Raw genomic sequence first — 23,480 nt, 5'->3', positions numbered from 1 at the left:
TTGTGAGCAACAATCTTCTGACAGATCCGCCGTCAGGAGCGCTGGCTGGAAAATCGTCCTATTTGTGAGATTTCAAAACGAGCCCGACAAGAGCTGCGGCTCTGCGCTTCTCTCATCCTCTTGCTCCTCTCGTCGTTCTCATCACGGTTTACATCTTTCGTCTTTTGATCGCGAGACAAACCCCGGCGAGTTGTTCATGAGACAGCCGCTGGAGATGTTTCCCTCAGGATTAAAAGCGACGATTAACACCAAAAATATGGAAGAAATTGAAGTAGTAGGCATTTTAAAAAAGCCACATTCCATTTTCCAGATTTACCTCTAAATTAACTAAACCTGATGAACTCAGGATCAGTTGTTTTTCCATCATCGCATTTCAATATTTTGTCTAAACCTACAGTTTTCTTACAATTAATCTTTGTATCAGTAAAGGGATTAAATTTATTTAAACAGAATATTTAAAAGAAAGGGTGTGCTCCTCATAAAATAATGTAAAAACAAAATAAAATATCTCCTGACAAAATAATGTGTAGCTTGGACTAATCTATCAAATGAAAAGCAACATATTCAACCAGCAAAGTAAAATAATTAGAAAACTGTACGAGCGTTCAACAAGCCAGCAGCAGATGTTTTAAAAATGTACTAAATCTTTTATAAAATAGTGTTTTTAAAACTGGAAACTGCTACTAGCTAATTCTTTGAACACCTTTCTGACCACATGTGTAGCAAAAACACAGAGTTGATGTCTCAACTATAAAATAGTTTAAGTCACATGTATCAAACTCGAGGCCCGCGGGCCAAATCTGGCCCACAGTAGCGTTTTATGTGGCCCTGTAGATTCTAGACTAAACACTGAACGAAAACATAAAATTTAAGCACAATCAAATTAATCCAGTTTTTATCTGTTTACTGCCAAATCATATCAATCAGTCTCTCCAGTTTTTTGAGAATTATCGTGGAAATTCACACAAAATCAACAAATCCCTGTTCCTCTTTGCACTAATAATTGGGAGTTTATTGCAGATTTTTTCCCAAAATTGTCAAAAACTTTCTAACTTGTATCAAACAGCTGCCTCAGCCTTAATTGATGTCATATTATAGCCTGTGACCTATACAGCGAGTAATAAAAAGTCATATTGACTGTAAAGTCTTTTACAGTCATAAATAAATATCGCAAATATTTCCAAATTATTACCACAAACACTTTTTATTGCAAAAAAATTCCAAAAAGTACCACAAAATCCTGAAGGAACTGTAAAGATGTTCAATAATATTATCTAATTTTAATAATCCATTGATATTTTAACAGTTTGTGAACAGGTTTTATCAATACATTCTGGCACAACCGGCCCTTTAAGAGCATTCATGATCTTGATTTGGCCCAAAACAAAGATGAGCTTGACACCGCTGGTTCAAGTGAATAAATGTGAGATGTTACACCAGCTGCATGCATCCCTTTGCTCTCCATGCTACGTCTTACACTCAAAATCCTTTTCTGTATTTTTTTCTACTTGTATTGCAGTAATTACCTACAGGTACAATCACAAAACTAAGAAGGAGCACTTCAAAATCTGACTCACTTGAAGTTGTTGTTGTTGGCACACGGCAGCTTCTCGCAGGCGCCCAGCAGAGCCTGCAGCCTCTTCTCCTGGTCCTGGATGCTGCAGAACAAAAGAAAAACTCAGTTCAGTCAGTTATTTGAACACAGATGTAAGAAACCATGTTTTAAACTTGTTGTTTTGTGAAGATACACACTTGGAGGCCTGAATCCAGTCATTGTAGAGCTCAAAGGTCATCAGCGGCTCGGGGAGTTCGCGCAGGTACGACTTTAAAGCGCCTGAAGGGAGAATAAAACTACAGTAAGAATGCATCGCATGCATTTAGTGTGATCGTGCGTGCATGCATGCAGAACATGCGCAAAACTTATTTATCGCATAACATTACAGGGACTCGTAAAGTATTATTCCACGTTGCACTTAAAGCACAATAACACATGTTAAATTATGACATTTCTTGCATTTCGCTCATAAGGCCACATAAAGCCAATGAAATACATTGAATTTGTTGCTGTGCTGTGACTAAACGTGAAAGGTTCAAGTGGCATGAATATTTTTATGAGGGTTTGTACATGTCTATTTAATTTCCACCTCTGCTTAAACTAAGCGCCAGCTTTGAAATGAAAAGAGAGTTTGTTTACATTGACATAATCAACTCTGAAGATCCTTTCCCCCTTTTTTATGTTCGTCACATCTAAACAAAGCAGAGCAGACTGAGAGAGAGAAAGCAGAATTATTATACTTTTATAGTTTAAGTGGCTTGTTGATATTCGATCTGCAACCTCCAGGGCTTCTCATTTCAGCTCCTTTTCCATTTGTTTCTTTGCCATTTTCCCTTTGAATGTCTCTCTGAAGAGACAAAATTTGCCCCATTATCTCTATTTTATAAACGTTCTTTCACCCACATGATTTTCACCTCAAACATAATTATGCTGTGGAGAAAATGAGCCCCCTCATTTTCCACGAATTTCTGATGCATTAATGACATTTTGCTGCCGATGTGGGACAATGGCGTAAACATTAATGAGAATGAAAACTTTTTTTTTCCATTAGGAATGTGTCATAGATACAAACACATTTCCTACTTCATGACACCAAACAACTTTATTACTGAAGAAGGTTTAGATGAAATATCTTTGTTACTTTTCATTTAAATGTTTTCCTGGTATTTCAGGCCCACTATTGGTCATACGTCAGCACGAATGTTAGTTATTAATTAATTTAGGGGTTTTAAGGACGCATTTGAGTCGTTCTATTTCCTGGGTAGAAAGACGATGTAACCACAGTGAATTTTGAAAACAAGAACTGGTTTTTAGTTTAGAATTTATTGAAAATAAGTCAATATTATATGGGTATAATTTATATAATTATAAATTATAAACATTTTACTATAATGTATATAATCTTATAATCTATTTTAATTATAATAAATACATGTAATATTATATTATACAATATTACATATAATATAATATAATATAATATAATATAATATAATATAATATAATATAATATAATATAATATAATATAATATAATATAATAGACATGTTCTTAGTTATGTTGGTGCAACAAGTGTTAGTTTTGTAATCTTGTCCTAATACCTGCAGACTGTCTGTTCACCAGCAGTAAACCTATTAAAGCAACAGAAAACACAGTTCTCCCACAGTGGCTGACAGCAGGTGTCGGCTGACTGGGCTCCTTTCCAGCTCGTCTTTTCCTTTTCTCTGCTCTGCTGTTTTCATTTCCCAAAGGTATGAGTACGATTGATGACAAACATCAGGACATCCCTCACTGGGAAACGGCTGCATGTACCTTTAAGTCTGCTCAGCTGTGTCTAAATTCAACTGATGCTGTGCTGTTGCTGCTGCAGAGAAAATGAGTTTCTGATGAATGCACAGAAAATGTGTTTTTCTTTCCAGCAAAGACAAAAGGAGCATAATTCTCCTTATGAACTGACTAGAAATGCCTTTTGCACAGACCTCAGTTTTATTTCCAAATGGGTTATGTTATGAAAAAAGTGACTGATGTAAAAACTGTGTTGCTTTAGTCATCACTCTTAGTCTAATCAGGCTGAATTAACTGAAAGATTTTAGAAAGGTTTTAATTTCTGCTCTGTTTTAATACGACTTTTAAACTCCACACCAAAGTTTTATATCACACTGAAGAGAAGCGCCATAACATCTGTCAAACATGGTGAGGATCTGAGCTTTTTTAAATTTTACAATAACACAGCACAAGAGCAGCTGTGTTACATTATAAAAGATTTTTTTTAAATTTTTCCTTCTGGTTTACATCCGGCGCTGTTTGAAGGACTTTCAGAATCGCTCTATATTTAAAATTTATATCATTTCAGTATTTATTTATTCATTTATTTTATATTTTCTGATCATGAAATAATGTAAACTTTCACTAGTATAAACCTAACCTTTGACCACAGCAGTTTAAGTGCAGATCGATCATTTTGTCAATAGCAGCGTTACATAAAAATGGTTGGCAGATAAAATAAATTCACATCGTAACAAAATATGAACCGAATAATAAACACTGGAAACAATAATAACGGCATCTGCCAATTACGCAAAATGAATCAAATCTTTAATTAATGTTCTCTGCATGAAATTATTTCATGATGCATTTGATGATTCATTCAAATATTTAAGTAACTAATTGCTTCTTTGATGTATTTACAGTTTTTCGATTACTTTATAATCAAAACAACATACCAACGAATGTTTACTGTGGTAAGAAAGATTGTTAAACAATAGCAGTTTAATTAAAAATATCGATTTAAGGCTAAAACACGTCTCCTAGCTTTCCTTATTCTTGATAAATGTGTTTTTCTCTGACAGCAGCATTGTGCAGCAGTCAGCTGCAGCAGAAAAAGCAGTACTGTCATAAAAAAAGAAAATCAATAACAGCACCTTAATAGCCTGAAAGCTTTTCTTTCTTTTGTAGTCCATCATGGTTCTGATTTAAAAGCAGTGAAGTGATAGTGGCACACAGAAAACTGATCTTTTTTCTTCTCTCCCAGCTGCAGAAAACTCTCTGATGTTACCTACATGTGGATGTTATTAGACATTTTCTTTTCATTTCTGCATAAGAGCACAGACTCTGAAATGGGTGGCTTGATTCAAAGATATGACATTTCACCATCCAAAGGTTGAGCTTAGATGCAAATGTACATGAAAAAGGAAAGATCTGTTCTCCTGTTTTTCCCATTTTGAACAGTAGCTAAGATAAATTGGCATAAGGAAACAGAATCTCCCAGATTAACAATTAGAAGTTCCCAAAGAACAAAAAGAGTATAGTGGAAATTTTATAAATACTTCAATTACGTTTATTTATCACGGACTGTTGGCGTCATTTTTCCTCCTGTAAGATTATACTACTGCAATAAAAGATGAATTTATCTCCATGCTTTTTAAATATTTTTGCCAATAAGCTGTATTGGTGTTGCTCACTCACCTGCGATGGCATGTGGGTCCGTAGAAAACTCCTGGACGTCCAACACGCCGCAGTCCAGAGACGCCTTCAGTTTCTTCAACTTGGAGGCCGAAGGAGCGATTCGGAACAAACCCTGAAAACCCAAAACATCAAGCTGTGACAGCTGAAGACAGGCTGGGCAAACGTGCACGGTAACATGTTCTATTATTGCTATTAGTGATGAGAGACGTCAGGAGGTGAATTTTGTCGTCCTAAACTGCAGAGTCGATCGGTTTCTCTTTAAATCGCCATGGTCCAGCAGTGTAAGCGTACAGCTTTGCATCCCCAAAATGCAAAAACTGGATAATTTCTTGCTGTAGATTTTTAATTAAACCAACAGGGATTTTTTTTTTTTTTCCCCCAAGCCGTGAAACGTTTAAGTGTGAATCTCATTAGGAGTCCCTGCAGTAATTAAGACTGACTGAACGTACAATAAAGCTTCACTTTCTGTAGATGCGTTTTGAAAGCGTGCGGCGTGTTTACCTCCTCTTGCATGCCGCACTCCAGCAGCATAGTGACACAGGCTTCAATAGGAAAGGCGATATCTCTCCCGCTGAGCGCTAAGTGCTCCTCTAATGGTTTCCCGTAGCATGGTTTTTCCACCCAGGTCTCTGTCAAACACACACACACTGTTAGATAAACAGCACTAACTCTGCCTTAATGATCCCGCCATGTTCCAGTGATTGCTACGGATCAGTATTTGGGAAAATTTGCTGTATGAATTAATTCATTATCTCAAGCATTTTTCTGTATTTTCTATAGTAGCCATTTGACATTATTAGGACCTCGGTTGAACTCAGCATAATTAAAACTTCCTTTAAAAGTTTCCAGTTACAAAATGTTTAATTTACTGCTTAAAACTCAGATTTCTCTCCACCTCTAACCCGGGCTTCTTTAATTTTACTATTATTCTCTCAAATGTGGCCTTTCTCATAAACACTTAATGAATGAAAATAACCAAGAGTGGGCGACATATACTTGTTGCCACTGACAGTTTAAAGATTTTTTTTCTAACAGTTCCCATTTGTTGGGGCTCTTGGTTTAAAGTTAGGACTTTCAAGGAAAAGCTCAGGGATGCGCTTCAAAAATAAGCGTATTGGTGTTTCATAGGTTAAAACGATAAAATAATCCAAATTTCTAATCCGCTTAAACTGGCAATGAAAAAGGGATTTATTTACGCTGTCAAAAAGAAATTACCGCGTACTCTTCAAAAACAAATAGTCTCATGACTGGATTACTGCTGCTTTCAGCCTCCCAGTTGGTCTACAGCAGTGATCAACAAGGGAGTCATATGATGCAAACTTAAAACATAATGCAGTCAGATACCTTACGTAATAAAATACTCATATTTGAATATTACTAGAGCACATGTGTTACACAGAGACTTGATAAATTTACAGATTCTCATCAAAGTTTCAGTGTTGGGCTCTGAAATGTGACTTTACAAGAAAACAAGCATTCAAAATCTCAATGTTTCTGTTTTATTTATGCTTTGAAAATTAATCACCACATTATTTTCAAAATAAGACACTAAATGTAGTGTAAACAGGATCATTACTGGACTTTAAATTCCTTGTAGAGATAACCAGGTGAACAAGAAAGAGGCCGATTTGATCCTTCAAAATGAAGTTTACAGATTCTCCTAATAAATGAGTCAGACTTATATATTTATGTTGGATAAGCAAGTTGGTGATTTTATAGCACAAATCTTGTTTTTCTGGGTTTGTCTTACTGCAAAGTTACTCTTCAGTTTTCTAACAGGCTGCTTCCCTTGTAGGTCTTTTTCTAGTTGTCTTTTATTTTCCCATTTTTAAATGACAACAAACGCTGCATTTTGGATAACAGTACTTCATAATGTACACGTCACTGTTACACAGACATTAAGAGGGAAGCAGAATCACAATCTGTAAACTCAGACTCACCCTGATGAGCTTTGATCTGCGGCAAAACACTCTGAAGCAGCTCTAATGATTTCCTGTGGTACTCTGCCTGGACTTCTATCAACTGGACAGACAGAGACACAGAGAGACCAAACGGTCAGCGGAGGACGTGGGCTGGTTGGACGCCTGCGTCAGAGCTTGTGCAGGTGTTGGACTTACTGTCTGGAAGTAGCTTGCATAGTCTATTTCTTTGGCCACAAAATTGTACATGTCGGCTGATAACTGGTCCTGGTTAGACAGAAAACACATTGCAAGACAACAGAATCACACAAACCAACTGGAGGCAAATAGGGACAGTAAGAACCTGCTTTTATGATGGAAGTTGTCCTTGGAGGATAGTGAAAATACTGATGTAATAAATGAAAGGCTCCAAAAGGGCTTAGAAATCAATGTTTTTGGGTTTTTTATATAATTTATGTACTTTAGCTTGTTTGTCACTACAAAACATTTCTTCAAGGTAAACATGGTGCTATATAAAAAAGGAGGAGTTACCCCCTTACAGATTTCTTCTTTCAGATCAAATATATTTTAATATTAAAGAAAATAAATGCAAGGTGAGGTATTCAAGTGATAATTTCATTTGCTAAAGGAAAAATCTATCCAAATCAACCGGTCCCTATGGGGAAAAGTAAAATGACCTCCTAACAATAACTGGTTGTACCACCCTTGATAGCAATAGCTGACGTCAGGCGTAATGGCTGGTAACGAGAATTTTACAATGCTGTGGGGGGATTTTAGCTCACCCTCCAGGGTTCTTGAGCATAAACAGCTTGCTTAAGATCATGACAAAACATTTTCAGTCTAGACTTGGAGTATCTGACTCCAGTTTTCAAGAGCTACAGCCGTACAACAAGTTTTATTAGAGTGGCCTCGCCTGGGAAGGTTCTCCATGTTTTCTCCATTTCTTTCAGTTGGTCACTGGACGTCTTCCTTGACTGGTGAGGTAATATTGAGACTTTTTTTTTTTGACAAGTTCATGTTGTCAGTTTCAATTCAAGGCTCCCTGATCCCACAGGCCTTTTACTTCCTTTTCCACAGAAGGCCATGTTCAGTTTGTGTTATGTTTTGGTCACAACATTGAAGACATGGAGGCGTTTCACTGTTTCATTCTTGTTGTGTTGATTATTAACCTCCACTGTGGATCAGCTGTCACTTTTCAACTGCTGTGCTCCATTCCCCAGGGTACAGTTACCATAGCAACTCTGAACATTCCAAATACATAACAGTTTGAATAGCTTTTTTTTTTAACCCCCCCTCCATTTAATAATTAAAATCCTCATTTGAAATTAGCTTTTTGTTTTTACTCAGGCTATCTTTGTACAACATTAAAAATAGTTTGATGATCTGAATCGATTAACTGTGACAACAGAGCAAAAATCAGAAAAGAACTACCAACCAGGATGCAAATAGTCCTTTACAGCACTGCATTTCCCTCTCATTGACATTTAAGATAATATTCACTGACTCGACAGATCTCCATGCGGTTGGCTGCCTCCTCCATCTCTTCCCTGAGGTGGTCAGCCTTGGCTCCTGTTGGCTGCAGATTGCTGGATAGTCCCGAGGATTTGTTAGACTGGTAGTACCTGAGCAAAAAAGTATGTCAGGGTGATTACAAAGTATGTACATTGGCAATGTTGTTTCAAAAAATATCTTACGCATCTCTAAGGTTTTTCAAAACTGTTACAAGGAAGGTAAAAGATGCTTTTGATTTTTTTTTTGTTCCTGAAAACTAATCTCAAAAAATTTCAACGGATTTATTAAAATAAGCAAAACAATGAGTCATAGTTTTGTCTCCTAAACTCAAGCTATTTCCTTTCCTAGTTCTGTCCCTCCGTCTGTGTGTCTGCATAGTTGGATGATTTTCCGTCCGAGTGCAGATGATATGGAGCGGTGCCAGACGAGTTCAGCACACAGGAGGAAGATGGGAGAAATTGCTTCATATTTGGGTCACTTTTAAAAAAAAACGCCAGATTTGACTGCAGCGAGGAAAATAACATCCTGAATGTCACTGCTGATGCAACAATGAGTCAGCAGGAGTTAAAGAAGGAAATAAAAATATGGTCTGAAAATGTCATGGAAATATTAAAAAAAAACTTTTAAGTTACTGTTTATGCTGTCTAATACATTGGAATAAACTCATAATTCAAACATCTAATAACTCAAATTTATTGTAAAAATAAAGGATGATGTGAAGTAATGACATCCTTTGAACTTTTCCCACATTTTGTCACATTCCAGCTGCATACCTTATGTATTTTATTGTGATTTTCATTCTTTGAAATACTCCCTCCATTTTCTCTCCTTCATTTATTTTCAATCTCTTTGTCAAGCCAATAAATAAAAGTCTTTTTCTTCTTCTTTCGTGACCCATGCACCTCAACTCCAACTCACTATAAACCTTTTTCTTTGCCACTCTCTTACTTCCATCCCATCCATCCATCCATTTTCTTACACCCTTGTCCCTCAGTGGGGTCGGGAGGGTTGCTGGTGCCCATCTCCAGCTAACGTTCCGGGTGAGAGGCGGGGTCACCCTGGACAGGTCGCCAGTCTGTCGCAGGGCAACACAGAGGACACACAACCATGCACACACACACTCACACCTAGGGGCAATTTGGAGAGGCCAATTAACCTGACGGTCATGTTTTTGGACTGTGGGAGGAAACTGGAGTACCCGGAGAAAACCCACGCATGCACAAGGAGAACATGCAAACTCCATGTAGAAAGACCGGGAATTGAACCCAGAGCCTTCTTGCTGCAAGGCAACAGCTCTACCAACTGCGCCACTGTGCAGCCCCACTCTCTTACTTTTTAGAACAATTGTAGAAGCTTCAGAAATTATGTAACAAGGGCTGAGGTGATGGTTTGGGTGTTTGTTTATTAAAATTTAACCTGAATTAAATATTTTGGGCTAGGTATGTGTTAATAGCAGGTGTGTGAGCACGAATCAGTCTGCACTCTCTTGTAGTTTAAGAGGGACAACTTTAACAACGTGCTGAGCAACAAAACTATTAAATAATGTCATAATAAAGAGCAAATGTCTCATTCAAATAGCAACAACCAGAGGTGACTGAGTAAATTTAACACAGAGTGCACTGTTAGGAGTTCACAGGTGCGCAATCAAATCCTGGTGACATTCAGTGGGAAACTTCAGCGGGACTTTGTTCACAGGGATAAAGTTTCCCAGTGCGTAGACTGGGAAGCGTAATGTTTATTCCCTCTCATCTAAACAATAAAAGTCATGCATGTTTCCACCTCACCTTGTGCGAGCAGAGTCCATGTCCAGGACCAGTTTTGCTAAATGTTTCCTTTGTTTCTGGATGTTTGGGATTTCCACCTGAGAAGACGGAGCATAGAGTTGTTGTTTGATTTAAAGAAGAAGAAGAAGAAGAAGAAGAAGAAGAAGAAGAAGAAGAAGAAGAAGAAGAAGAAGAAGATGATGATGATGATGATGATGATGATGATGATGATGATGATGATGATGATGATGATGATGATGATGATGATGATGATGATGATGATGATGANGATGATGATGATGATGATGATGATGATGATGATGATGATGATGATGATGATGATGATGATGATGATGATGATGATGATGATGATGATGATGATCAGTTTCATTACTGTTAGCGGCACCACCATGCATGTGTTTCACAATTATCTAAATGTGGAGCAAGCACTGGGAGCTCCTCGTTCTGAGAATATCGTTTTTCTGCAACAACCTGGTTTATAAGTGTCAACGCACTGAAAATAATATTTACTTGAATCCCCATTGGATTTAATTTAAATTCTCAGATTAACTCATTGGCATCCTTTAGCTTAAGAAATCTAAGAAATATAGGTCACACCTCATTAAATAATCAGGTCTTTATTATGAAATTCTCACATATCGATGCTTAATCACCTTTTTCCAGCATAAAAAGTGAATTAATGAAAAAATTACATTGTTTTACTCATTCAAAAATAATAAAATACTAACAAAAATCTGGATTCCAACAGTGAAAAAAGTTCAGAGACCCTCTTTGGGCTGAAATAACTTCAGTGAGATTTCTTGCAGCTTTCTGCTAATCATTTGATAAAATGTCTACCTCTGCTAGGTCACATAGCGGTTCGATCACATCCTTCTCGATGGTGAGTTCAAACGTGATGAGCTCCTGAGCCAGTTTTTCCTGCGTCTCGCCGCTGAGCTTCAGCATCTTCCTGCATCCGAAGGCGAAACTCGTTTAATCAGAGAAGTTCTCGCAGTCTCTACTCACTGGGGGTTTCTTTTAAAAATGTTGTGACAGGGTAATCAAAACGGTATCGGAGCACTCACCCCAGGAGAGACTCGTCCCCCAGCACGACCGCCCCCTCCACCATACATTGTGCAAGTGTTGTAAGAGGAAGCTTTTTCTGACAAGAGACGAGCAGAAACAGTCAGTGAGTCAGCCTTCGCAGCGAAACGTGTCGGTTATCACCGAAAACTGTGGTTAACACATGAAACACATCAGTGTAGGGCAGGCAGCACAGAAAAGCCGATGGGTTCAAAGAATCTCCACCAGCATTTTACGGTGGCCCTGATTGTCATAAAATGATTCTCAGTTTTGAAAGCGTATTTGTGGAGAATACTCCAGTTTACATCAGACTGGCCAAAGCGGTTTAGATTTTGAGCCGGAGATGAACCAATGCCATCCTGATTCCTTAAAAACAAAACTGATTTGACGCTTTAATAAAGCTGCAGATGAAATACTTTAGCCAACATTGCCATATTTTTTCTAGCCCATTGGCTGGACAGGCAAAAATAATCAATAGGAAAATTGTGGAAGTCAAGTGATAGTACCGCCCCTCTGGTTGTGTCACCCTGGGTAATGAGCCATGTTGGGAAATATACTATATATTTAAAAATAAGAATATGTCAATTTGCCAAATAGAAGTGTGGCATTCACATTCTGTTTCTTACACTTTTATTACCAGACAAACTCATCAGTTTCATCTTTCTATTGTTTCTATGATTGCACAACCAGCTTTAATATAGAAAGGATGAAACAGCTACTACAATGGTGAAATTCAATATTGACAGTTAGTAATAAAATCAACACTTAAACCACATTTAGTTACTGCCCATTGAAAGGTGTTTTTGTTTTGTTCTTCATTGATTTTTTTCTTCTTCAAGTGTCCTGAAACTGTAGACATTTTCTCAAATAACAAATCATAGCATTATTATGACCACAAGAATTTGTTTCCGATTCTCTCTAAACAATGTTTAGCGAGCAATTTAATGATTGCAGATTCCTAATCCATAATCCAACCTTTAAAATATAAAAAATCAAAAAACCTGTATCCCCTTTAAAGCGGAAATAAAGTCTGCACAAGCACCAGCTTTGATCAAATCTGTCCAGAAGCATCACTTTTTACACAGTTTAATGTTTTCAGCATCCTTTGGGCATTCGAGTCTCACCGAGGGCGACCTGACAGACTTCTTGTCCACGTCCACACCCTGCTGACCCTGCAGACAGGCGGTCAGCTTCTTGTGTGTGCTGTGGGAAACTTGCTTGACCAACTCCAGTCGTTTCTCGACCTGAAACAAACACACACAGCAGTACAGAAAACACACGTCAGAACGACTCGAGTCCGACCCAGGTCATGATGGTATATATATATATAAAAAAAATGGTAAGATTTAAATAAATTTAGACCCTGTAGCTGTTTTATGTTGGCATATAAACACCATTACTCCACCTGCGCTTGAACGCCTTTCATTTCATTATTAAACCAACCCAGTGGAGCAGACGCTGATGCCACCGAAGGCATCATTAATCTGGTCAATTACAATGCTGCGCCCCGGATCAATCACTCGGGACGTTCAGCCTTTTGTGTTGAAGAAAATTTCAATTTCTGCGCTCATTACAGTTGCCTGAAGACGGCTCACCGAGCCATTTGGAAAAAAAGCCAATTCATGATTACCGAATACTTTGCACCTCTAATGAATTTTTTCCTCCAAGAAAGACGCTCACTCAAGCGCTCGCACATATTCGATGAAGACTTATTAGTACCTGCAGTAGGTCCTCACTCAATACTTCTGTTTTTTCAGCTCTGGAAAAGAAAACAAGACAGAGAGGATGCTGTTAGGGCGATGAGAGAAAATCCTTACTGTGGAAAAATGACAGCTGAGAACGTCTGGGCTGGAAATAAATGAGACGAAGATACAAAATGTATTACATTTGTCCCGACGTAGCACTCTGTGAGGATACATTTGCAGACTGAATCAAGCATATTACACATTTTACATATGGGTTATGTTTTTGTGTCCTTGTCACAAGATTGTCATTGTCATGGCCTCAATAATTATAGAAAGAAAACAGGAACATCTCACATTGGGTTTTGGGCTGCAGGAAAACTGTGGACACTTTTGCAAGTGTATGTGAAAATTTTGAAAGCATTACAAATATGAGTTGCTGCTCTTGCCTCTTCCTCGTCATTGCCATCGATGTTACAGCCTCTGCACTTTATCTTTAATAGTCACAGATATATTTTATGTTCATACTTCAGCCTGAATGTACACCTTCCTTTGGTCTCCCAGCAACCAGCACAGCCAATCCTGGCTAAAGTTTGTAGGTGTGCGTGTATCTCATGGCTGAGAGCCACAGTGCACACCAAGGTTCCTGTCTGTGGTTCAGTGTTTCTTAGGGTGGAGATAAGGGATTGTTTAGTTGGGTTATTCACTCAGGGCGCCAAAAAGGCTTCGACCGTCTCTACCTTTTGAAGAAGGTGCTCAGGAGGAGAACAAAACCAAACCTTTTTGGTCGATTTGCAACAGCACTGATGGAAAACCAACATGGAAAATCCCCTGACTCACTCCATAGCTACGGGAAAACATGGCGGTGGCAATATCATGGTGTGGGAACGCTATTGTTTAGCTAGGTACATGAACGCTTGTTAGAGTTGATGAGAAGATGGATAGATGGAGATAAAAACAGGATAATCCAGAAGGAAACCATGCCAAGAGGTGTTGAGAAACAGTCAGAATCCAAATGAAACAGATTAGATCCGGGTCATTCCTGAATTAAACGAAGCTCTCATTATCAGGCCTTTCTAGAATTTGACTACATGGTCCGGGGGGTAAATCAGGACACGTTTAAAGGAGGAACTACAAAATAATTACTGCCTAAAGATGACTAAAAACAGCAAACTGTTTGAAGTTTTCAGAACCAATGCCTGAAGTGAGAAAGTTGTACAACAAATATAATTAAGGAAATTGAGCCGGTATTTTCTTCAACGCAGGCAGAGTTACTATAAAGAACAGCAACAAAAGCCGACTTTAACAGCCTGGTCCTGACAGACCAAGAATAAGCAGCAAATCAATTGGGTCCACCTCACAAAGCTTCCTGAGCGGCCCTAAGAACCCGCCCACCGACGCATGCATCCTGCCACAGACAGAGTCTGCTGCAACAGAGTCCAGCAGAAAACCCTCTGGCCGACACGCCGCTGGGGCTGGGTGGACTTACAGCGCCACGCTGCTCCCGCGCCAGACTACTGGTCTGCAGCTTTCTCCTCCACATCCCCCCTGCTGACAGGTGATAACACACCTGTTCTCAGGCAGCAGCCCGGTGACAGGAAGCAGACAGAGGAGGAGGCTGAGGAGGCGATGAGGGAGGGGAATGTCAGTCTGAAGAATTAGGCCTGACCAGCTGCTCCTTTGTTTCTCAAACTCCTGTTGTATTTTCTACTACCCCTGTCAAAAGCATGGATCTTAGAAACAGAAAAAAAAATGTAAAGGTTGTATTTTATGACTGAATATACCTTCCTGACACAAAGAAAACAATCTCATAGCTGAGTCAGAGGTCTTAGTGCTGCAGCTGAATGATTATTGATCTGTCTGAGGAGAAAGAGGCTGGGCTCAGGAGGACAACGGGATGCTGCTTTTATTCCTCCTTGCCTCCCGCAGTGTGACTCTTCTTCTCTGTTCACACAACGTTTCATTAAAAGCAGACATTTAAGCCTGTAAGCGTTGGATTTAATGGCAGCAAGAATCAGTTTTCTGAAATCTTAACGGCTCTCGGTTCCCCAGATGTCAAAAGATTCAGACGTTATCAGAGTTGAACTGTTTACAGCGGCTTTCAGTCTGACAGTGTATGAGGCAGTGTTGGTGAGAAAGACCTGAGGCTGTGGTCTGTTCAGTTTTTATAAGCTTCAGAGTATTTCACAAAATAACGGGAACAAAATATTGAAGTTTGCAGTGTGAACTCTTATAGTGTCTAGTGTATTTATACCCTTTAAGCGTCGTCAGGTTGTGTGACATAATAACCACAGTCACAAACTTTTGACAAAAGTTCTAAGTTCAGTCAAACTGGCCGGGTCGTGCCTTCGAGTCTTCTTACAGGTTGAAAACCAGAATTAAATCTGGACTTTGATTTTCGAATGGCCATCTTTCACCTTCAGCTTTTTAAAAAAGAGAAAAACTGACGCATAAATAAGACTGGACACGGAAAACTTAATGTTTACAACGAAATTAACAAAAACCAGAGGATTTGAATGCATCTCATGTAACTCTCAAAGTGGTGAAATCTCCCCATTCAGCGAAATGCAGCAGCCAACAGTTTCCTTGTTGTTGGGTTTTTACAAATCTGCAAGGACAGGAGAAGGTCTCCTGTTCCTGATGCGCTAACGTTTCCACTCGGGTGGGTAGGGGGGCTCTCATAAAGCAGCATGACAACGTTTGCAGCTGCGGAAGGGAGAGGCTGAAAAACACATGCTTCATATTACGGAAAAAATGTTTTAGGCTGGTGAAATACAAGCAAATAGAAACGGCAGTTCGCTGACATTGAAAACAGGTGGGAAAAGAACACAAGGTACAAAATATTGTCTGGCTTGCGCTGCAGGTTTTTGTTAATTTTCTGACTTTGGAAGCATCCAGAGCCTCTGCTGTGCAGTCGGGGTTTTACTGCAGCAGCTACTGTCGTCACAGCCGGGATTCCCACCAGCAGAGAGAAATGAGGCGGAGGCAGAGAGAAGTGATCAGGATAGAAATAGAGAGAGAAAATTCATGTTTTTATTCCCTCAGAGATAAATCATCTTGATAGATTATGAATAAGCGAGGTGGAAGAAAAGCAGAAAAAGAACAAATTGATTTTCTGAACAGCTCTTATAAAGCTTGGTCTGAAACATAAATGGCAAATGGATTGAATTTATGCTTGAATAAATGTATGCTTGGGGTAAAGTCCTACATTTTTCCTTTCAGTGAACACACCGTATGTCAATGCTACCAGACGGACATGCCGACAACATGCTTTAGTGCAGCAGTTAGCTATATTTAGTGCACTGATGTAAGAAGATGTTTGAAAGGAAACAGTTTTTAATTGTTATGAAATGTCTTTAGTCCATTCAGGCTTCACAACAACTAGAGAGAGCATGACTTTCAGCAGGTAACAGGAAGGCTGGAAGCACTACAGCTAAGTTGCTCTATTTTATCCTTTTGATATTTCAACTTTTTATCCGTCATGGAAGGTTTTCAATTGGGATACATTGGCAGGCTTTTGGAAAAACCCGAACGCAGGCAGGAGATGGTCACAATCACCTCTGAACAGGAGGAAACTCGGAAGATCAAACCAGCATAAAGGAAGTTCTGAGATGACAAAGAAAAAGGTAGCAGTGATAGTAGGAATGTGATGAACACTGGGGCAGCAATCAGATAAGTCAGATTACTAAAGAAAGGCTTGTCTGAGCAATATTTGAACAAAAGAAAAGCATAAACAGAACATAAAGCAGGTGTGTCAGTCAAAAACATAAGAACTGGAACAGGTCAAACGTTTCTTTTCAGCCCAAACTCATTCAAATTTTGTATAATGCAACCCGGCTGAATGATGAAATAATATGTGTAGGCTTAATTTTTCTTTTTTTTAAAGTTTCACAAGATGAATAATTTATTCAGTTCGGGCCAGACAGGGGGAAATTGTTTATGATGACATAAAAATGGTTCAAGGACAAAAGAAAAAAAAAAAAAAAAAGCCCCACAGGAGAAAATGTTCCAGGTGAAGTCAAATTACCCAGCATGCCTTCACTGCTAACCAGGGCGGGGGTGGATTTGATGGTTGCTATGGCAGCAACAGAGCAGGTGGGTTTAGCATGAAGGTGTGTGAGGATGAACAAGGCTGTGGAGCGTAATAGAGTCATGAAGGGAGCATGAAGAGCATGAGACGCGGCGCTGGTGGTCGAACTGACATCTGTCACAACAGAAACACCTCGGATGAGATCTGTATCTTTATGTGTCACACACACACACACACACACACACACACACACACACACACACACACACACACACACACACACACCCACACACACACACACACACACACACACACACACACACACTCCAGCTTCTTTATGCTTCAAGGTCACCTACTTTCTAATCTCACTGAGTCTCAATACTTACACACAGGCACTGTCTTTTGTTAGGCTTCTTAACTTTATCGCTACAATATGCAAATGAGGTAGAATCTGTGCTCTACAATTTAGCAATATATATATCCCTAACAAAAAAGAAGATCTATATGTGGGCATTTTGCAAAAAAAAAAGTATATGTTTCACAAATCAAAATGAAAATGTATGTTACAAAGCTAATTCATAGACAGAAAGCATTAGCTAAAAACACAAAGAGTGTCTGACTATTTTACCATCAAGTGAAAGGCAGCATAAAGTTAAAATTTGTTAAAAAATAAATGTATCTGCTTAGCAACACATTATTTGGCCTGGAGCTGTTTATAACACACCTTGGTTCTGATGTGAGTCCGGCACTGAATTACAACCATACACAACACAAGACAACAGAAAACCGCGGGATAAAGCTGCTCTCAGCAGCAAATCAAAATGCTGTTCACAACCAGAGCTCGGAGAGTCCAGGTCCGGCTCACCAGAGGCCTTTTCTTTAAAGGAGCTCTAAATCCCTCAAGCTTTTCCCCGAGTTGAATACAATGAAATGGGCCGACTCATTCCAGATTCACCCCGAGTTCCTCAGCCCTCACGGGCCTCGCGACTGACAAAGCAAAAACTAAAGTGCACAAAGTTCAGAAAATAAAATCAATCATAGCAGGTTGTGTGCTTCTTTAAAGCCTTAAGAGATTCAGTTTTCACCTTTAGAGACTGAACAATATTTTGTCATGACATGAAAGCGTTTTGAGAAAGTACTGATTAAGGTATTTGTAACAAAGTAAGGTGAGCTTAAAAGTAAAATCTCCGATTTTTTTTGCCAGATCCAGTTTCTTTTGTAATTTCTACAGTAGAAATTACAAAAACAATGTCAAAAAGTGGTTTTTATTTCAATCATCCTTCCTGTGAGTTGTACGGCAGAGTATGTTGACATAAAGTTAGTAGAAGAAAGAGGTAACTTTACCAGAAGACTGTCTTAAAATTATGAGATAAAAAATGTTTTTATGAGGAAATGCTTGAATATATATATATATTATTTTTTTTTTTTTTTTTGTGTATTTTCTTTGTGTTGGCGTTCTCATAAAGTTAGCAACCTATAATTTTATGTGACAGATCAACATATAATAAAAAATAAATATGAAGTAGAAGGAAACACATATGGCTTCCAAGACTAGTTTTACAATCAGAAATCTGAAAAGTGTGGCAGATCTTTTTAAGATTTGAGTTCCTGACCTGTTCTAAAAACAAAAGCTGCCCGTCACTCTTGCATGTTTTATATTAAAGTTCAATAGTTTTTATTATCAAATTAAGTAAAGTTTTTATGTTTTATATAAAGAATTTAAAGGAATCTCTGTAACAGCCTGAGGAAAAACAGACACACTGAAGGTCATTTTTCATCACATGAAAGAGGATTTTCATACAAGCAATATTTTTTGTATCTAATTTTCTGTTCTGCTTTGAACCTAAGCTTATAAAAACTTGAGTTTAATATTTCTTGCACATGTTTTAGCACATAAGATATAAAAACCTAGAGAGTAAAACAAACAGCACAAAAGAGTTTAACAATAATAATGAAACTAGTCCAGATAGATTAGAAATTGTCTAAATATTTATGTATGCACATATATGTGCGTATTACCTCTCTGTTAAATCTGTTAAATATTCACTGAGCCGCCTACAGGCAGGACCTGAAGTGTCACCGAAGCATAAATCTGATGCTCATATGATTCCAGTTGCTGAGACCTCCTGTCCTCCGCCTGCCAATACGCGTCTCCTGACCCGACACACACAGACACAGAAAACACACTCAGACGAGACGTCCTCGTGTTTACATGTGATCTGACGCGATGCCTTCATTTTCACATCTTCACAAAGACGGCCCAAACAAAAACTGAGAATACCCGGAGCGACTGCAGCACGTAGAAAATTACAGACAAAAGACGCCGCCCTCAGAGTCGCAGACTGGACAGCCGCGTTGAGACGCGTCTCCTTCCTTCTCTCAAACACAAAAATCCCATTTATTTCCACGAGCGCATTAGCCTTTGCTGTTCCTTCGTGCTCCCAGTAGCTGAATTATGGACATGTTACTTTCTATTTTTGACAGCTGATGCATTCATAATAAATGCCTATGAGGCAGTTCTCATTCTCCACATCACCTTTACAAGCCTTTCCAAAAGATTTATGTGCCGTTTTAAAACATCTATGTTAATATTTCTGGACAGGTTTGGCAACAAACGACGTCTGGTAGAAGCCAGGCGTGGGCCACTGTAAGGTTTTCAAACTGTAATGTCCTTGAGTAAATCTGCAATAATTTGAAAGATTTTTCCATGAATTATTGAGAAGAGAATAAATCATTTTTTATTAGGACATAACACTTCATTTGAAGCAGTGTGCATAAGACTGACAAGACACTGTTGTAAAAACATGAAGGAGTCTTAATAAATGTTTTTATAACTGTTGTTTAATGCAAAGTTGCACTAAACGTTGCATTTAAAGTCCATTAAAAGTGTCAACTTTGCATTAAAAGTGTTATTATTTACTGAATGACACTTTATGACAACATAAACAATCATAAAGACTCCTTCATGTTCATAACAGGTGTAATTGTCATGTTTATGACCCCTTCGGATAAAGTGTTACCAAATATTTTTTTAAATAAAGTGTAAATACAAACAGGCAGCTTCCCTCACATTGTTTTATTATATTTTACAGTGTCTCACTATCAGAAACAATAGTGAGACAAACTATTTTCTTAGATTAAAAAATATATTTTTTTTTTTTATCTAAATCATCCAGGAGCAGAATTATGTGTTTTCCAGACACACGGGGACGAAATTAACTTCAGGTAAAAAAAAAAAATGCTATATATAAATCAATTGTGACTTAAAAAAATTTTTATTTTGTAATTTAATGCCTTGAAATTGGTAATCTGTCTCTTTAAAAGCTCCTGTTCTTTCTGAAACTTCGCCTTCAGGAAGTCAGCGCTCCTCTATTAACCCTTTAACAACATTTTTACCAGCATTTCACTGAGAAGTAGAATCCTATAACGAGCTCAGCTGATGTCAAATCCTACCAGGTGTTTGCTAATTGCTGCTGCTAGTCTGAAGGAGTTGAGTAGCAGAGGCTCGGGGGAGGGCTGCTCTGTGAGGAGGAGCATGGAAACTGCAGCTCTGAGGAGGAGCTGTGCCTTGAAGGCGGAGCTGGGTCCAGGTGTTTTGCACAGCTGAATGGTTGCCATGGCAATTAAAGGATTTCTCAAACATGCATTAAAGAATCAAGGCAACACACCAGGCATGTTTTTGATGGGGGAATAACATTGTAACATGATATAAAGCTAAAAAAAAAAAAAAAAAAAAAGTTGATTTCACATGACGCTGCCCCTTTAAAACAAAACAAAAAAAAAAACATCCAGAACAGATGACATGCAGCAACACTTTTTTGTTGAACTGTTGCTAATTTTGACAAACTGTCGGAGTTGTTCAGCAAAAAAGGGAACATCTGGTGAAGTGGCTACCCTCCATCGAACAACAGGCAGGTTTTGTTTGTCCTCCACCCTCAACAGGAGGCGGCACTCCGCCAGCGATGTCTTCTACAAATTTTGGCAGGCAGGTTTGAGCTCTGGGGCAGTTCACTCATCCCCTCCTTTTTATCTCTTTCCAGCCTAATTTATTTCCCCCTCCTCTTCCTCCTCACACCTATGTAAAAAAATAAATAAATAAAAAAATCTTTATGCTAGCCTCTCGTCAGCCTTCCCATTTCAGTGAGTGTGAGGGAACCGAACCGGGTTCTGGCACAGGACAGGCCGTTGGACTCGTCTCCGCAGGAGAACCGATGAGCGGAAAGGCTCCTCTCCTGCCAAGTTCTTGTCTTACTCAACACTTGCGGAGAATGACTAATAACTGTGAGAAAGGGGAGAGCGACCAGAGAGACGCCTTTCTGCTGTCGGAGCCGTGAAATGAGCAAAGCAGGTGACGGGCGGGATGAGACGGGTTGTGGTTGCAGGCGTCGGGAGTTTACAATCGGGTCCCGTCGCTTATACCGCGGAGGATTCCTGAGTCATTTCTCCGCTCCTGTGATCTTCCCTCCCTTCCCTCTCGTATCTTCTGTGCCACAGCTTTCGGGAAAAAGCGAGGTTATGCTGTCGCCGTGGATACCAGTGACCTCATTCCTCTTCGGTCACGCAGACGAGGCCTCGCAGCCTCAGCCTTTGTCCCGCCACATTTCTCAGAGCAGCAGTTTATGGAGAAATTTCCCCCTCTGGCTCATCAGACAGGCAGCTCGCTAACACGCCATGTGTTGTAGTTTCATGCACTGCAAGCTGGGATTTGCAGCATGAAATCACTTCCTCTTTCACATATCTGCCATTGATCGCAGGAAAGACATCCAAACAAGCGGATTATGCGCGTGTAATAACCACAAATTACAAAATGAATCTAAAAATGTTGAAGTTATAATCATCTGGGCTGGGTCAAAAATCATAATCCCCCTGCATCCTTAAATGGAGATACAATTGAGGATATGTCAAATTAGATACTACAGGATGCCAGATTATAATTTCATTTCTTATTTCTTTGCCAGCTGCTTTCATATGTTTTAATGTAAAAAAAAAAAAAAGAAAAAGAAAAACTGGGCTCTTTGCATGTTTCCCTTCAGTATTATGGTAAAAAGTTACAAGAACTGCTAAATGTTTGACTCTGATCACTGAAAACCACCTGCAGATATGAAACAAGTTTATATTTATTATGACATGTCAGCTTAAATAGTGTCGCACAGATAGTTCATTTAGTTTTTAAACTATAAAAACCTTTACATGTCAGAGAATTAGAACATCATCAAGAACTTAATGTAAAGTTATTAATAGATTACTTCTGTTAGCTTTGATGATTATGACTTAAGAAAACCCAAACAAATTAGAGTAACATACAAAACCATATATTTTGGACAACTACGTGGAAACACAAATGCACTAAAAGGTATCCTGCTGAGGAGGATTGAACAGGTAAGCAATTCTAACCAATCATAACACATCATAACACAATTATTACATATTATTATTAAAGTAAAGAATCTTATGGTTAAATTTCCCATAATCTGAACAGCTTTAGTACTAAGCTAATGGTAAGTAACACAGCCGTCAATAACAGGCTTCCTATGTAGTTTTGACTCCATTACATAACAACATTAGAGTAAATTTCACTTCATCTGCTTCTGTATCTGATATATTTAACAATCATTTCTTCTACATTTCTTTCAATCATGCTGTAAAGCTTTTTTTTAAATCTACCGATTTATGGAGCGGCATTGGCCAGTTCCTGTGAATACAGATGAAGGTTTAGTGGAAACTGAAGAGGCAGTCTGCAGGTCTCTATGTATTTTCTTTATAAGTTGGTATTAATTATTCAAATACGGTATTTAAAACTCTGTAAGAGTACCGAAGGATCTTGTCATTTCCGTGACGTTTCTCCTCGGTTCAGCGAAAGTCCAGCTCTACATCTAAATGAGAGTTGGTGGCAACACTAAACTGATGTTCACATGCACTTTCTACCCGTTTATTTGGCATTATTTAATATTAAACTACAACCAAAATGTTCTAGTTTTCCATCTACAAATTTGTAGAGTTAAATATGAAAAACAACAATCCTAAACATCCAGCCAGAGCAACAACGAAATATTTCAGATAAAATAATATCTCTGTGTTAGAATGGCCCAGTCAAAGTCTGGGCTTGAATCGGTTTGAGAATCTGTGGAAAAACTTAAAAATCGGAGGGTTCTCTATCCAATTTGAAGGAGCTTCAGCTGTTTTTCAAAGAAGAATTTTCAAATATTTCAGTAAAGATGTGCTAAGCTAATGGAGGCGTGCTCAGTTCTACGAAGGACTGACTCTGAAGTGTTAAATGCACAAGCACATGACACTTTTCAGAGTTTATTTGTAAAGTCAAAAAGCTGTGTGGATCAGCAGGGTGATGACGGAGCGGCACGTTAAAGTGACACTTTGTGAAAGAAAGAAAGAAAGAAAGAAAGAAAGAAAGAAAGAAAGAAAGAAAGAAAGAAAGAAAGAAAGAAAGAAAGAAAGAAAGAAAGAAAGAAAGAA

General features: G+C 38.6%; 1 protein-coding gene across 5 annotated transcripts in view; it reads right to left on the bottom strand.

Moving 5' to 3' along the window:
• LOC103481739 (rho GTPase-activating protein 44-like) overlaps positions 1-23,480 on the bottom strand; it is an 83,180-nt gene that overhangs the window by 20,785 nt on the left and 38,915 nt on the right. For all 5 annotated transcript variants that reach the window (XM_008437459.2, XM_017310854.1, XM_008437461.2 and 2 more), the window contains exons 2-13: positions 13,017-13,056; positions 12,422-12,541; positions 11,300-11,376; positions 11,073-11,184; positions 10,236-10,312; positions 8,444-8,561; positions 7,138-7,206; positions 6,961-7,042; positions 5,522-5,649; positions 5,021-5,132; positions 1,753-1,834; positions 1,578-1,658 (exon numbers count right to left, since the gene is read on the bottom strand). In XM_008437459.2, coding sequence (XP_008435681.1) covers positions 1,578-1,658; positions 1,753-1,834; positions 5,021-5,132; positions 5,522-5,649; positions 6,961-7,042; positions 7,138-7,206; positions 8,444-8,561; positions 10,236-10,312; positions 11,073-11,184; positions 11,300-11,376; positions 12,422-12,541; positions 13,017-13,056 — 1,098 coding nt within the window. The remainder of the gene's footprint in view (positions 1-1,577; positions 1,659-1,752; positions 1,835-5,020; positions 5,133-5,521; positions 5,650-6,960; positions 7,043-7,137; positions 7,207-8,443; positions 8,562-10,235; positions 10,313-11,072; positions 11,185-11,299; positions 11,377-12,421; positions 12,542-13,016; positions 13,057-23,480) is intronic.

The sequence above is a fragment of the Poecilia reticulata genome, linkage group LG19, assembly GCF_000633615.1.
Source record: "Poecilia reticulata strain Guanapo linkage group LG19, Guppy_female_1.0+MT, whole genome shotgun sequence".
Classification (NCBI taxonomy): Eukaryota; Metazoa; Chordata; class Actinopteri; order Cyprinodontiformes; family Poeciliidae; genus Poecilia; species Poecilia reticulata.
Note: the sequence above shows the minus strand (reverse complement) of the source record. Positions and strands in the feature narration are given on the sequence as shown.